We start from the raw sequence: 14,652 nt of genomic DNA, 5'->3' as shown, positions 1-14,652 counted from the left end.
CTAAACATGAATTTTAATTTGCTTCCATTTTGTCTGTTTTGAATAGTTCAGGTGTATCCAGCTTTCTACTGTTAAAGATACCACCATTAACATTTTTGTGCATAAATCTTTGCCCACAGTTGGAATTATTTCTTTAGGGTACATGTTTAGAAGTAGAATTGGATTAAGGAGTATAAGCATTGCTGACTCGTACTACCAAATTATTTTTCACAAAGTGTACTGATTTAAATATCCCCCAGCAGCATGCAAGTACTCATTTCATCTTACCCCTCCAGCATTGTTTTTTTTTTTTTTTGCTGCTCCTTGTGGCCTGTGGGATCTTAGTTCCCTGACCAGGGATTGAACCTGAACCTGTGCCCCCTGCAGTGGAAGCACAAAGTCTTAACCACTGGACCACCAGGGAAGTCCCTGCATTGTTATCCTTTGTAAAAAAATTTTGCTCGTTTGATAGTTTTTAAAAATCTCATTTTTTATTTGCATTGTTTTGATTACAAGCAAGTTTGAACTTTTTCTTATGATTATTAGCCCTTTGTGTCTCCATAGATGAATTCCTCTTCTTTGTCCATTTAACTTTTGACACCTTCCTTAGTGTTTTCCTTATTCATCTATCCTTTTATACTCTTCAGTTATTAAGACTATAAAGCCTTTATCATTTTAACAAATATTTCTCCAAGTTTTTATTCTAAGTTTTATTTTTTGACACACAGAAGTTTTGTTTTAAATATTTTAATCTGTATGTTTCCTCTGTATCTTCTGTCACCTTTAATGCAGATTAAAATCCAGTGATTAAGTAGGTATTCTCTTATTTTTGCTCTAATTCAATTTTTTTTTAATTTAATCTTTGATTTACCTGTGGTTTACTTTGATAAAGTAGTGTGATATATTTAATTTGGTATTTCCCCTAAATAGTTACTTTTCCTAGCTCCTTTGTTTATTGATTTGTGATGGCTGTTTTTATCATATATTTGATTCTTACTGAATCTAATTTTTGCTTTTACTTTTCTTTTTGCAGATCCTAGTCCCTGTGACTTTGTAAGGAAATGGTAAGACTATAGATATAGTACCATTTTCCCAGACTTTACTAGCTGAATGGGGCACTCAATCTGGGGCATTTGAGGTGAAAGCCTGTCTTGGGGGGTTTTTTTTGTTTGTTTGTTTGTTTGTTTTTTTTGCGGTACGCGGGCCTCTCACAGCTGTGGCCTCTCCCGTTGCGGAGCACAGGCTCCGGACGCGCAGGCTCAGCGGCCATGGCTCACGGGCCCAGCCACTCCGCGGCATGTGGGATCTTCCCGGACCGGGGCACGAACCCGTGTCCCCTGCATTGGCAGGTGGACTCTCAACCACTGCGCCACCAGGGAAGCCCTGTCTTGGGGGTTTTGAGAAGATTCCTATGCTTTCCCTTTGTCATAAGCCCTTTTCTCATGGTAATTCCTGTGGGAAAAAGGAAAGAAGAGAGGTGAAGTGATTAAAATGAAGATTTAGGAGAACTCTTCTTATATTCACTCAGTGCTTACTTGTTTGCTCCATGCTATGTGTGTCACATAATAGGGCTGAACCTTTAAGGGACTTGGGATTCTGCACTGACAATCTCATGTCATAGATTTTGTGAAGCTCCAAGTTAATGTATCCCAGTCTCCTCTTGCCTCTAATTCAAATTCAGTAGTTAATGAAATTTCAAGAAAGTGACCTCTATGAAAAAAAAATGTGTGTATGTGTGTACATACAGTGTATAAACTACATGCCTCCTGAAAACAGATGCATACTCTTGGTTTGGCTAAGATATACTTAGAAGAGGTAACAGAATAGAATCATTAAAGAGAAAATACCAAGGGTTCATATCAATGGCTCATATAGATGAGAAGTAAATAATATCAGATTTTATTTTATTTTATTTTATTTTATTTTTTTGCGTTACGCAGGCCTCTCACTGTTGTGGCCTCTCCCGTTGCGGAGCACAGGCTCCGGACGCTCAGGCTCAGCGGCCATGGCTCACGGGCCCAGCCACTCCACGGCATGTGGGATCTTCCCAGAACGGGGCACGAACCCGTGTCCCCTGCATCAGCAGGCAGACTCTCGACCACTGTGCCACCAGGGAAGCCCAAGAGAGTGTTTTTAAAATGTCTTTGTTTTTACTGTTATACTACTTGTTGCTTTTGTTTTATTGCTTAATTTGGTTTGATTCTGTGAGAAAATTGTTCTATCTCCATTTTCTATCCCTGTCCCAGTCCTCTCAAACAACCTTGTTAAACAAATGTGCTGTACCTGATTGTTATAAAAGAAAATATTTTCTGAATATAAGCAAAATAGTCAAGTGTAAAAGAGCATTTTGACTGACAGAGAGAATTATTTGAGTTACCCAATCAATTCAGACCTGAAATCATTTCCATAATTGTTGCTATATAAACATATATTTATTGCTCTGCACCTAAGGTAAGGATTTCCAAAACTTTCTTAGCTATTGTCAAACTATAGGAGACTAATTATCAATGAAGACATGGAACAGCAAGGGAATCCTTATTAAAAAAAAAATTTGCCTTCAAGAGTTAAAATCCTTCGACCACATTTTCTTGTTTCTGCACAGGATCACGACTAGACATTGTGAGGTAATATAATACCTGAGAGAGAAGGGAAGCCTGCCTTAAGATGAAGAGATGTAGGTTGCAGATGTAGCTATGGTGACATAATACACAATAAGTGAATGAAAAGGAGAGATATTAATCAGACCTCCACATAGGATTAGCAGATGTTAATGAGATAATTTCCAATAGAAGTAACAATCCAATTTAAGTATCTATAGGAATAAACGAGGAAACTGTCAACTGTCTTGTGTAAAATGGTACATTAAAAGAATATTGTTTAGCTGATGAAGAAAAGGTAGGGAGGGAAATCTTGGCTTGGAGGTGATGATGGGAGCCAGAAGCTGACTTGCTTGCAAAGATTAATATATAATAAAATGTTCTGTCTGCACTAAGGCTTGCTGTTTTCCTCTACCAAGCCACCTCCCCTGGAGTTGGCTCAGGCTGTCTCAGCAGGGCTCAAACAGTACCTGCATGTCAAAACCATTGTTTTATTGAGTAAGGGTGTAGTTTTTTGGGTTTTTTTTTTCCTTCTGGCAATGGACAGTGTCTTCATTGTTTCCTGACAGTAACATGTCTTAGGGATTGCATTGTATCAATTACATAGCAGATCTCAAACTTTCACCACGAAAGGATCTTTTGGTTATCTCAATCCACCACCACGATTTCATGTTTGGAAATATTTTTTGTTGTTATTGTTCATTATATTTGTTAACTTTAAAAAAAATTAAGGACATGCAAAAGTACTAAACAGAGTCTTCTATCCGCCTGAAGTAATGTATGGAGTTGATATAGTTCAGAAACAAATTTGGTGTTTTGGGGAGCCTCAACAGCCTGTTAGTGGGTGGTGTCAGAGTCCATTTGATTTTCTGAGATGTTCTGAAGGTTGTGGACTCCCATTATTGTCTTCATAGATCTCCTAAGGTTTGGGGAACTTTAGGCTGGGAACCCTTGAGGTAAGCATCAGAGTAGTCCTGAGGGACAAAATGCAGATTAGGTTAGTTGCAATAGGAAAGGGGGTAGTTAGAAGAGTCCAGAATATGACACTGGGGGAAAAGGGTGTAGAAGCAGTATACTGTTCTTACTGCCTTCAAACCTGTATTTTACCTAGCAAATTCTTTGAGTGATAACACAGTTTAAACAATCTTAAATGTATTACTTTATCTGGTTTACTGATGGTTCCATGATTTTCCCTTATAAGATGCTTAAACTCAATTTATATTTTAAACAATTAAATACCAATTCAATTCAATTCAATTAGCATTTACTGAGCATTTACTATTATACATGCAAGGTATCATACTAGGTGCTGTGAATGAGAAAGGAAAAAGGAACTAACATTTATTGAGTACTCACTCCATGGTTAGAATGTGCTAGGTACATAACCCTCCAAGATGGATATAGTTATTTTTATTTACAAATGAGGCTAACTGCACTGGCCTCCTGTTATTTTTCAGACATATAGGCATGCTTCTGCCCCAGGGTGTTTGCACTTACTATCACTGCTTCAATGGGATGATCTTTTCTTGAAAAGTTTATATACCTTATCCTTGTTCAGTGATGCCTTCTTTGACCACCCTATTTAAAATTGCAACCCCGTTCCCCTCTACATACTCCTCATCCCCTTACTGACTTTATTTTTCTTTGTAGCTCTTATTGACATCTTATATACTGTGTATTTATTTTTTCATTATTGTCTTTCCGCCCTGACTTGAGGGCAAAGATTTTGTCTGTTTTGTTCCCCTATATACTCTCAGTCCTAGAACACTACTTGTTACATAGTAAGTGCTCAATAAATATTTGTTGAACAGATGAATGAAAGCTGAGAGAATTAAGTAACTTGCTCCGGGGTAAGAAAATAGCACTTCATTTAAAAATAAGAAAACACAGAATATCCATTGTTGGTACTGGAATAATAATCTCTTACATGAGAAAAATGGTTGGATCAAACGTTCCGTGTTTCTAAGATTGAGTGCTGCCACCATCACACTGGCCTCAGGGGAAATGTTCCATTGTTAATGCTGTGGCCTGGATGCGTGCCTAGAATCCTGACTTGCATTTCTCTGCTAGCACAGCTAAGGCAAGGCATTAAGGGGCAAATAAGTCATTACTAAAGGCTGAGGGACAACAAAAGTTGTTGAATTAAACAGAGAGTAACATGGAAATAGATAAACTGATTGAAAGATTTCAGCTTGATCTTCAGGATGGATGGCCCAGTTTTGTGACTGTACAGCCTCGGGAGTTCCTGTTAATCCCCCCTTGCCTCCTCCCACTTTTTAAAAGGAGCTTCATGATGCATCAATCACCATTTAATTAGGAAGACTTCATGTAAGGGTTTGCCCGAATCCTACCTGACACCAGGCAGGGCCAGAGCTTATTTTAACATAAAGAGTTTAGAGCCTATTAGAGAGCTCAGGCAAGTGTTAGGGAGAATGCTTTTCCTCTCACCTGCCTTTTTGTACATAGAAGCACTTTCCTTGAGTATTTCTGGCCTCTTTCCTTATCCCATAATTAGACCCCCCAGGGGGTAGAAGTGACATTTGTTTGATGGGATTGGGAGAGAGAACTGGTCACTTCTGGGTCCTCTCTCTCTGGGACCTGCTTATCTACACTGAATGATCTTTGTGATCTGCTTTCTGTCACATAGCAAACTTAGCCTCTGAAGGGGGAGGCTTGCAGCCTTGGGGGACAAGTTCAATACAGGGATGTCAGGGATCTGCAGGACTCTCTTCAATATCATCTTATCAATAACAGAGGAAGTATTTTTTTTCTACTTGTCTGACTTCTGTGCCTATTTTTCAGTTAGTTACTAATTGTGGTAGGCAAAAAGCGTTGTTATTTATTGGGTCCTTCAAACTCCAAGCAAGTACATAAATAATTATAACATGAGCTATAGTAAAATATGTGGTGTATTAGTCTGCATAGGATAGGCAATGCTGCAGTAACAAACAAGGTACAAAACTCTCAATGACTAGATGCAATAAAAGTGTATTTACCCCTCATGTCACGATCCAGTGTGAGTTAGCTGGCTGTGCTGTACAGAATATGTAGTTTCTAGGGTCACTGCAACAGGAAAAGAGAGAGGGAGGAGGAGGACACTAGTTCTCTCTCTTTTATAAAAAAATTTTTATTGAAGTATGGTTGATTTACAATGTTGTGTTAGTTTCTGCTGTATAGCAAAGTGAATCACTTATACATATACACATATCAACTCTTTTTTTTTTTAAGATTCTTTCCCCATATAGGTCATTACAGAGTATTGAGTAGAGTTCCCTGTGCTATACAGTAGGTTCTTATTAGTTATCTATTTTATATATAGTAGTGTATATATGTCAATCCCAGTCTCCCAATTTATCCCTCCCCATCCCCCCCGCCAGGAAACTAGTTCTTAAGTGCATTGCCCTGGAGTGATACCCAACACTTCTGCTAAACGTAGACATAAGTGGTCACATGGCTTCAAACAACCGCAAAGGAGGCTGGGAAATGTAAAGGATCACATGGATACTTGGGGAGCACAAACTGTGTCTGCTATCAGTGGATTCAGAATAGTCAGGGAAGGTCCAAGGGAGCAGAGTAGGGCAGAACAGGGGATGAGCAGTACCCAGTGTATATTTTGCCTGTTTCATAGTTTTCTCAAAGCCAGATATTCTGTCTGAAATTTATCTATACAGTCTCTTCAGAATCCAATGCCATCAAGCCATTTACAAAATTACTTAAATTACTTAATATGAAAATTGTGGGAGTTTGCCATTAAGTGTGCATTTTACCTGGGTTCTTCTGGAGGCAATATGCTCTTGGTTATATTGTATATATATTATCTTTGTTTTATTATGTACTGTATTTTTAATGATTTTAGAAGTGAGTATTTTGGGTCCACAATATTTTTGAATACTTTGCACTTTTTAGCACTCTTCAAATCACATAAAATAGAGCATGTGGAAAGGAGGGCCTCTGGAGTGTGGAGTTGCGGACTTTGGAGAAGCTGCTGGCCTCACTGAATGATGGAACAACCTACCGAAGGCACAGCTGAAGCAGCAGCTCAGATATAATTCTTTTTGAGGATGGTGCCTACAGACTCTAGGACAAAGTATCTACTTTGAATCAAATAAATTGATGTGGTTCTGTGGCCCAATAAGAAGAATACAGTGGTGACCAGGCCCTCCCATCAGGAAACTTGCTCAAGCCTCTTAGATAGCTTCATCCACCAGAGAGCAGACAGCAGAAGTAAGAAGAACTACAATCCTGCAGCCTGTGGAACAAAAACCACATTCACAGAGAGATAGACAAGATAAAAAGGCAGATGGCTATGTACCAGATGAAGGAACAAGATAAAACCCCAGAAAAACAACTAAATGAAGTGGAGATAGGCAACCTTCCAGAAAAAGAATTCAGAATAATGATAGTGAAGATGATCCAGGACCTCAGAAAAAGAATGGAGGCAAAGATCGAGAAGATGCAAGAAATGTTTAACAGAGACCTAGAAGAATTAAAGAACAAACAGGGATGAACAATACAATAACTGAAATGAAAAATACACTAGAAGGAATCAATAGCAGGATAACAGAGGCAGAAGAATGGATAAGTGACCTGGAAGACAGAATGGTGGAATTCACTGCCGTGGAACAGAATAAAGAAAAAAGAATGAAAAGAAATGAAGACAGCCTAGGAGACCTCTGGGACAACATTAAACGTAACAACATTCACATGATAGGGGTCCCAGAAGGAGAAGCGAGAGAAAAAAGACACAAGAAAATATTTGAAGAGAGTATAGTAGAAAACGTCCCTAACATGGGAAAGGAAATAGCCACCCAAGTCCAGGAAGTGCAGTGAGTCTGATACAGGATAAAGCCAAGGAGAAACACGCCAAGAAACATAGTAATCAAAATGGCAAAAATTAAAGACATTATTGAAAGCAGCAAGGGAAAAACGACAAATAACATACAAGGGAACTCCCATAAGGTTAACAACTGGTTTCTCAGCAGAAACTCTACAAGCCAGAAGGGAGTGGCATGACATATTTAAAGTGATGAAAGGGAACACCCTACAACCAAGATTACTCTACCCAACAAGGATCTCATTCAGATTCGAGGGAGAAATCAAAAGCTTTACAGACAAGCAAAAACTAAGAGAATTCAGCACCACCAAACCAGCTCTACAACAAATGCTAAAGGAACTTCTGTAAGTGGGAAACACAAGAGAAGAAAAGGACCTACAAAAACAAATGCAAAACAATTTAAAAAATGGTAACAGGAACATACATATCAATAATTACCTTAAACATAAACGGATTAAATGCTCCAACCAAAAGACACAGGCTCACTGAATGGATACAAAAACAAGACTCATATATGCTGTCTACAAGAGACCCACTTCAGACCTAGGGACACATACAGACTGAAAGTGAGGGGGTGGAAAAAGATATTCCATGCAAATGGAAATCAAAAGAAAGCTGGAGTAGCAATACTCATATCAGATAAAATAGACTTTAAAATAAAGAATGTTACAAGAGACAAGGAAGGACACCACGTAATCATCAAGGGATCAACCCAAGAAGAAGATATAACAATTATAAATATATATGCACCCAACATAGGACCACCTCAATACATAAGGCAACTGCTAACAGCTATAAAAGAGGATATAGACAGTAACACAGTATAGTGGGGGACTTTAACACCTCACTTACACCAATGAACAGATCATCCAAACAGAAATACTAAGGAAACAGAAGCTTTAAATGACACAATAGACCAGATAGATTTAATTGATATTTATAGGACATTCCATCCAAAAACAGCAGATTACACTTTCTTCTCAAGTGCGCATGGAACATTCTCCAGGATAGATCACATCTTGGGTCACAAATCAAGCCTCAGTAAATTTAAGAAAATTGAAATCATATCAAGCATCTTTTCTGACCACAACGCTATGAGATTAGAAATGAATTACAGGGAAAAAAACGTAAAAAACACAAACACGTGGAGGCTAAGCAATATGTTACCAAATAACCAAGAGATCACTGAAGAAATCAAAGAGGAAGTAAAAAAATACCTAGAGACAAATTACAATGAAAACACGATGATCCAAAACCTGTGCGATGCAGCAAAAGCAGTTGTAAGAGGGAAGTTTATAGCTATACAAGCCTACCTCAAGAAACAAGAAAAATCTCAAATAAACAATCTAACCTTACACCTAAAGGAACTAGAGAAAGAACACACAAAACCCAAAGTTAGTAGAATGAAAGAAATCATAAAGATCAGAGGCGAAATAAATGAAATAGAAACAAAGAAAACAATAGCAAAGATCAATAAAACTAAAAATGGGTTCTTTGAGAAGATAAACAAAATTGATAAACCTTTAGCCAGACTGATCAAGAAGAAGGAGAGGACTCAAATCAATAAAATTAGAAATGAAAAAGGAGAAGTTACAACAGACACCACAGAAATACAAAGCATCCTAAGAGACTACTACAAGTAACTCTATGCCAATAAAATGGACAACCTAGAAGAAATGGACAAATTCTTAGACAGGTATAACCTTCCAAGGCTGAACCAGGAAGAAATAGAAAATATGAACAGACCAATCACAAGTAATGAAATTGAAACCGTGATTAAAAATCTTCCAACAAACAAAAGTCCAGGACCAGATGGCTTCACAGGTGAATTCTATCAAACATTTAGAGAAGAGCTAACACCCATCCTTCTCATACTCTTCCAAAAAATTGCAGAGGAAGGAACACTCCCAATCTCATTCTATGAGGCCACCATCACCCTGATAGCAAAACCATACAAAGATACTACAAAAAAAGAGAATTACAGACCAGTATCACTCATGAATATAGATGCAAAAATCCTCAACAAAATACTAGCAAACAGAATCCAACAACACATGAAAAAGATTGTACACCATGATAAAGTGGGATTTATCCCAGGCATGCAAGGATTCTTCAATATACACAAATCAATGTAATACACCATATTAACAAATTGAAGGATAAAAACCATATGGTCATCTTAATAGATGCAGAAAAAGCTTTTGACAAAATTCAACACCCATTTATGATAAAAACTCTCCAGAAAGTGGGCATAGAGGGAACCTACCTCAACATAATAAAGGCCATATACGACTAACCCACAGCAAACATCATTCTCAATGGTGAAAAACTGAAAGCATTTCCTCTAAGATCAGAACAAGACAAGGATGTCCACTCTCACCACTATTATTCAACATAGTTTTGGAAGTCCTAGCCACAGCAGTCAGAGAAGAAAAAGAAATAAAAGGAATACAAATTGGAAAAGAAGAAATAAAACTGTCACTGTTTGCAGATTTTATTATACTATACATAGAGAATCCTAGAGATGCCACCAGAAAACTACTAGAGCTAATCAATGAATTTGGTGAAGTTGCAGGGTACAAAATTAATGCACAGAAATCTCTTGCATTCCTATACGCTAATGATGAAAAATCTGAAAGGGATATGAAGGAAACACTCCCATTTACCACTGCAACAAAAAGAATAAAATACCTAGGAATAAACCTACCTAGGGAGACAAAAGACCTGTATGCAGAAAACTATAAGACACTGCTGAAAGAAATTAAAGGTGATACAAACAGATGGAGAGATATACCATGTTCTTGGATTGGAGCAATCAATATTGTGAAAATGACTATACTGCCCAAAGCAATCTACAGATTCACTGCAATCTCTATGAAATTACCAATGGCATTTTTTACAGAACTGGAACAAAAAAATCTTAAAATTTTTATGGAGACACAAAAGACCCCAAATAGTCAAAGCAGTCTTGAGGGAAAAAAACGGAGCTGGAGGAATCAGACTCCCTGACTTCAGACTATACTACAAAGCTACAGTAATCAAGACAATATGGTACTGGCACAAAAACAGAGATATAGATCAATGGAACAGGATAGAAAGCCCAGAGATAAACCCATGCACCTGTGGTCAACTAATCTATGATAAAGGAGGCAAGGATATACAATGGAGAAAAGACAGTCTCTTCAATAAGTGGTGGTGGTAAAACTGGACAGCTACATGTAGAAGAATGAAATTAGAACACTCCCAAACACCATACACAAAAGTAAACTCAAAATGGATTAGAGATCTAATTGTAAGATTGGACACTGTAAAACTCTTAGAGGAAAACATAGGAAGAATACTGGGTTTTTTTTTTTTTTTTTTTTTTTTTGCGGTACACAGGCCTCTTACTGTTGTGGCCTCTCCCGTTGCAAAGCACAGGCTCCGGACACGCAGGCTTGGCGGCCATGGCTCACGGGCCCAACCACTCCACAGCATGTGGGATCCTCCCAGACCGGGGCACGAACCCATGTCCTCTGCATTGGCAGGCAGACTCTTAACCACTGCACCACCAGGGAAGCCCAGGAAGAACACTCTTTGATGTAAATCATAGCAAGATCTTTTTTTGATCCACCTTCTAGAGTAATGGAAATAAAAATAAACAAATGGGACCTACTGAAACTTAAAAGCTTTTGCACAGCAAAGGAAACTACAACCAAGATGAAAAGACAACCCTCAGAATGGCAGAAAATATTTGCAAATGAATCAACAGACAAAGGATTAATCTCGAAAATATATAAACAGCTCATGCAGCTCAATATTAAAAAAAAAACAACCCAATCCCAAAATGGGCAGAAGAACTAGATAGACATTTCTCCAAAGAAGACACACAGATGGCCAAGAAGCACATGAAAAGCTGTTCAACATCACTAATTTTAGAGAAATGCAAATCAAAACTACAATGAGGTATCACCTCACACCAGTTAGAATGGGCATCATCAGAAAATCTACAAACAAATGCTGGAGAGGGTGTGGAGGAAAGGGAACCCTCTTACACTGTTGGTGGGAATGTAAATTTATACAGCCACTATGGAGGACAATATGGAGGATCCTTAAAAAACTAAAAATAGAATTACCATATGACCCAGCAATCTCACTACTGGGCATATACCCAGAGAAAGCCATGCTTCAAAAAGAGTCATGCACCACAATGTTCATTGCAACACTATTTACAATAGCCAGGTCATGGAAGCAACGTAAATGCCCATCGACAGATGAATGGATAAAGAAGAGGTGGTACATACATACAATGGAATATTACTCAGCCATAAAAAGGAACAAAATTGGGTCATTTTTAGAGACTTGAATGAATCTAGAGAGTGTCATTCAGAGTGAAGTAAGTCCAAAAGAGAAAAACAAATGTCGTATATTAACGCATATATGTGGAACCTAGAAAAATGGTACAGATGAACTGATTTGCAGGGCAGAAATTGAGACACAGATGCAGAGAACAAACTTATGGACACCAAGGGGGGAAAGTGGCATTGATATTGGGATTGATATATATATACACTAATATGTATAAAATGGATAACTAATAAGAACCTGCTACATAAAAAAAAAGAAAATTAAAAAAAATCACATTAAATAAGACATTGGTTTTTCTTTCTTCCTCTAATGAGATTTGTTTGAGTAGGAGTCATCTAATGTAATCATATTTGTTAAACATTCTCTTTGAATTAATCAGCTGGTATTTGTTAGTTCTTTTTCTAGGAAGAGAATTCAAGATCTTTCTAGGCCTAAGAAACAATGGGGAGCCCCAGATAGGTAAGGCAATAAATATTATGTAGTCTTGTGTGTGATGATGTATTCCTTACATTAAGTAGGTAAGTATTATTCTTACCTGTCCACTAACTGGATCCACTGAATCAATATTTTCACCTCAGTTGAGTCAACACATAGAAGGCAAACCCTAGGTCATTGATTCTCAAATTTGACTGCACACTGGAATCACCTGGAAAATTTTAAAACTGACTGATGCTTGAGTCCTGTTCCCAGAAATCCTGACTCATTTGGCCTAGGGTGCAGCATAGGCTTCAGGAGTGTTAAAAGCTCCCCAGATGATTCCAATACGCTGATGGCTAGTGAAAACACAGAGAGAAAAGCTCCCCAGATGATTCCAACGGCTGTCCCAGGGCATTATTCCACACTCACGTGAAACACTTGTGTCTATCCTCCAAGTTCAACTTTGTTGCTTCTAACAGCTGGTCCTGCTGTCTCGAAGCCCCTGCCTAGAGCATATCTGTGTTCTAGATTTCCAGCAGGCTGGACCCACTGTCTTTCCACTTTTGGTCACAGGACTCCCCCTTTTCTTTTTTGGCTCCCGAGTGAAGCCTGATTTTTTTTTTTTTCTTTTTTCTGATCTCCTATTGCTTTTTTATTTTTTAAATTAATAGATTTTATTTTTTAAAGCAGTTTTAGATTTACAGAAAAACTCAACAGAAGTACAGAGAAAGTTTCTATATTACCACCCACTAGTTTCCCCTGTTATTAACATTATTATCTTGCATTAATGTGATATACTTGTTACAATTAATGAATGAATATTGACACATTATTATTCACAAAAGTCTGTAGTTTACATTAGGGTTCACTTTTTGTGTTGTACAGTTCTATGGGTCTTGACAAATGCATAATGTCATATATTCATTACTACATTATTATACAGAATAGTTTCAGTGCCCTAAAAATTACCTGTGCTCCACTTATAGATCCCTTCCCTCTCTCCCTCTTCTTCAGACCCCTGGTGACCACTGATCTTTTAACTATATCTATAGTTTTACATTTTCCAGATTGCCATATAATGTTGGAATTGTACAATGTGTAAATTTTTCAGACAGGCTTCTTTCACTTAGAAATATGCATTTAGGGTTCCTCCATGGCTTTCATTTCAGTAGCAATTTCTTTTTAGCATTGAGTAATATTCTGTAGTCTGGATGTACCATAGTTTATCTGTTCACCTACTGAAGGACATGTTGGTTGGTTCTGATTTTTGGCAGTTTTGAATAAAGTTGCTATAAATATTCATATGCAGGTTTTGTGTAGATACAAGTTTTCACCTCATTTGGATAAATACCTAGGAGTGCAATTACTGGATCATATGGTAAGAATATGATCTTAGCTTTGTCAGAAACTACGAAACTGTCTTCCAGCATGTCTGCACCATTCCCACCAGCAATGAATGAAAGTTCCTGTTGCTCCACAGTGTCATCAGTGGTTTATATTTTAGCCCTTCTAATAGGTGTGTAGTGCTATCTTATTATTTTAATTTGCAATTCCGTAATGACATGATGATGAGCCTATTACATATGCTTATTTGCCATCTGTATATTGTCTTTTGTAAAGTGTCTATTCAGATCTTTTGCCCACTGATCGGGTTGTTTTCTTATTGTTGAATTTTAAGAGTTCTTTGTATATTTTGAATACCAGTATTTTATCAGATGATATAGACTGAATGTTTATGTCCCCTTAAAATTTATATGTTGAAATCCCAACCCCCAGTGTGATGGTATTTGGAGGTGGGGCCTTTGGGAGTTGATTAGGTCTGACCACCTGGTACAGTGCTTTACCCAAACTGGGAGCACAGTGTAGATAAGTGGCATGCCCATTTTTTGCTGACCTGACTATAAATTACAGTGTTAATTACATGTTGGCAGAAATAGAACTATCTCTAATAGGTTCATTTTTGGTCAGCATCTTTTAAGACAGTAGATACAACAGTCTTGTTCTTACTTCCATAAGTAGTTTATTCAGCTTCTGATGTCTGGAAACTGTAAAATTTTGTAATAGAGATAGTTCTTGAAGTGAAGTAAAATTAGTAGAGAAGACATCAAGAGCCATTTCTAAGATGCCAATTAGCAGTGAATTTCTTACCATTATATTTTTCTGCTTTTTAACAGAAAACTGTTTTGGGGAAATCAAGATCCTATTCGCCCTGTTTCCCGGAATGCTTTGAAAGCTCAACTGACCAAAAGACTTGAGAACCTTGCCCAGCCTAAGGAAGTGTCCCACGAATATGTACCTAACAGGTTAGTATTTGTGTGTTATCAGGAACACAAATTTATTGGGGATTAGGGATTCTATATCTGTTTCCAATCTGATGCTACAGTAAAACTTTTCCAGAGCAACATCTAATATTTAGCTGTTGCAGACTTGTATTATATTTTATAGTGTCTTGGCTTATCACAATTTTGATTTTTTAAT

At 37.6% G+C, this 14,652-nt stretch overlaps 1 protein-coding gene across 14 annotated transcripts in view; it reads left to right on the top strand.

Annotated features, from left to right (window-relative positions):
* THEGL (theg spermatid protein like) overlaps positions 1-14,652 on the top strand; it is a 101,566-nt gene that overhangs the window by 16,097 nt on the left and 70,817 nt on the right. For all 14 annotated transcript variants that reach the window (XM_049709322.1, XM_049709315.1, XM_049709317.1 and 11 more), the window contains exons 2-4: positions 1,013-1,043; positions 12,151-12,216; positions 14,349-14,477. In XM_049709322.1, coding sequence (XP_049565279.1) covers positions 1,013-1,043; positions 12,151-12,216; positions 14,349-14,477 — 226 coding nt within the window. The remainder of the gene's footprint in view (positions 1-1,012; positions 1,044-12,150; positions 12,217-14,348; positions 14,478-14,652) is intronic.

Source organism: Orcinus orca, chromosome 4 (assembly GCF_937001465.1).
Source record: "Orcinus orca chromosome 4, mOrcOrc1.1, whole genome shotgun sequence".
Classification (NCBI taxonomy): domain Eukaryota; kingdom Metazoa; phylum Chordata; class Mammalia; order Artiodactyla; family Delphinidae; genus Orcinus; species Orcinus orca.
The sequence above is the reverse complement of the archived record's forward strand: the minus strand, read 5'-3'. Positions and strand labels throughout refer to the sequence as shown.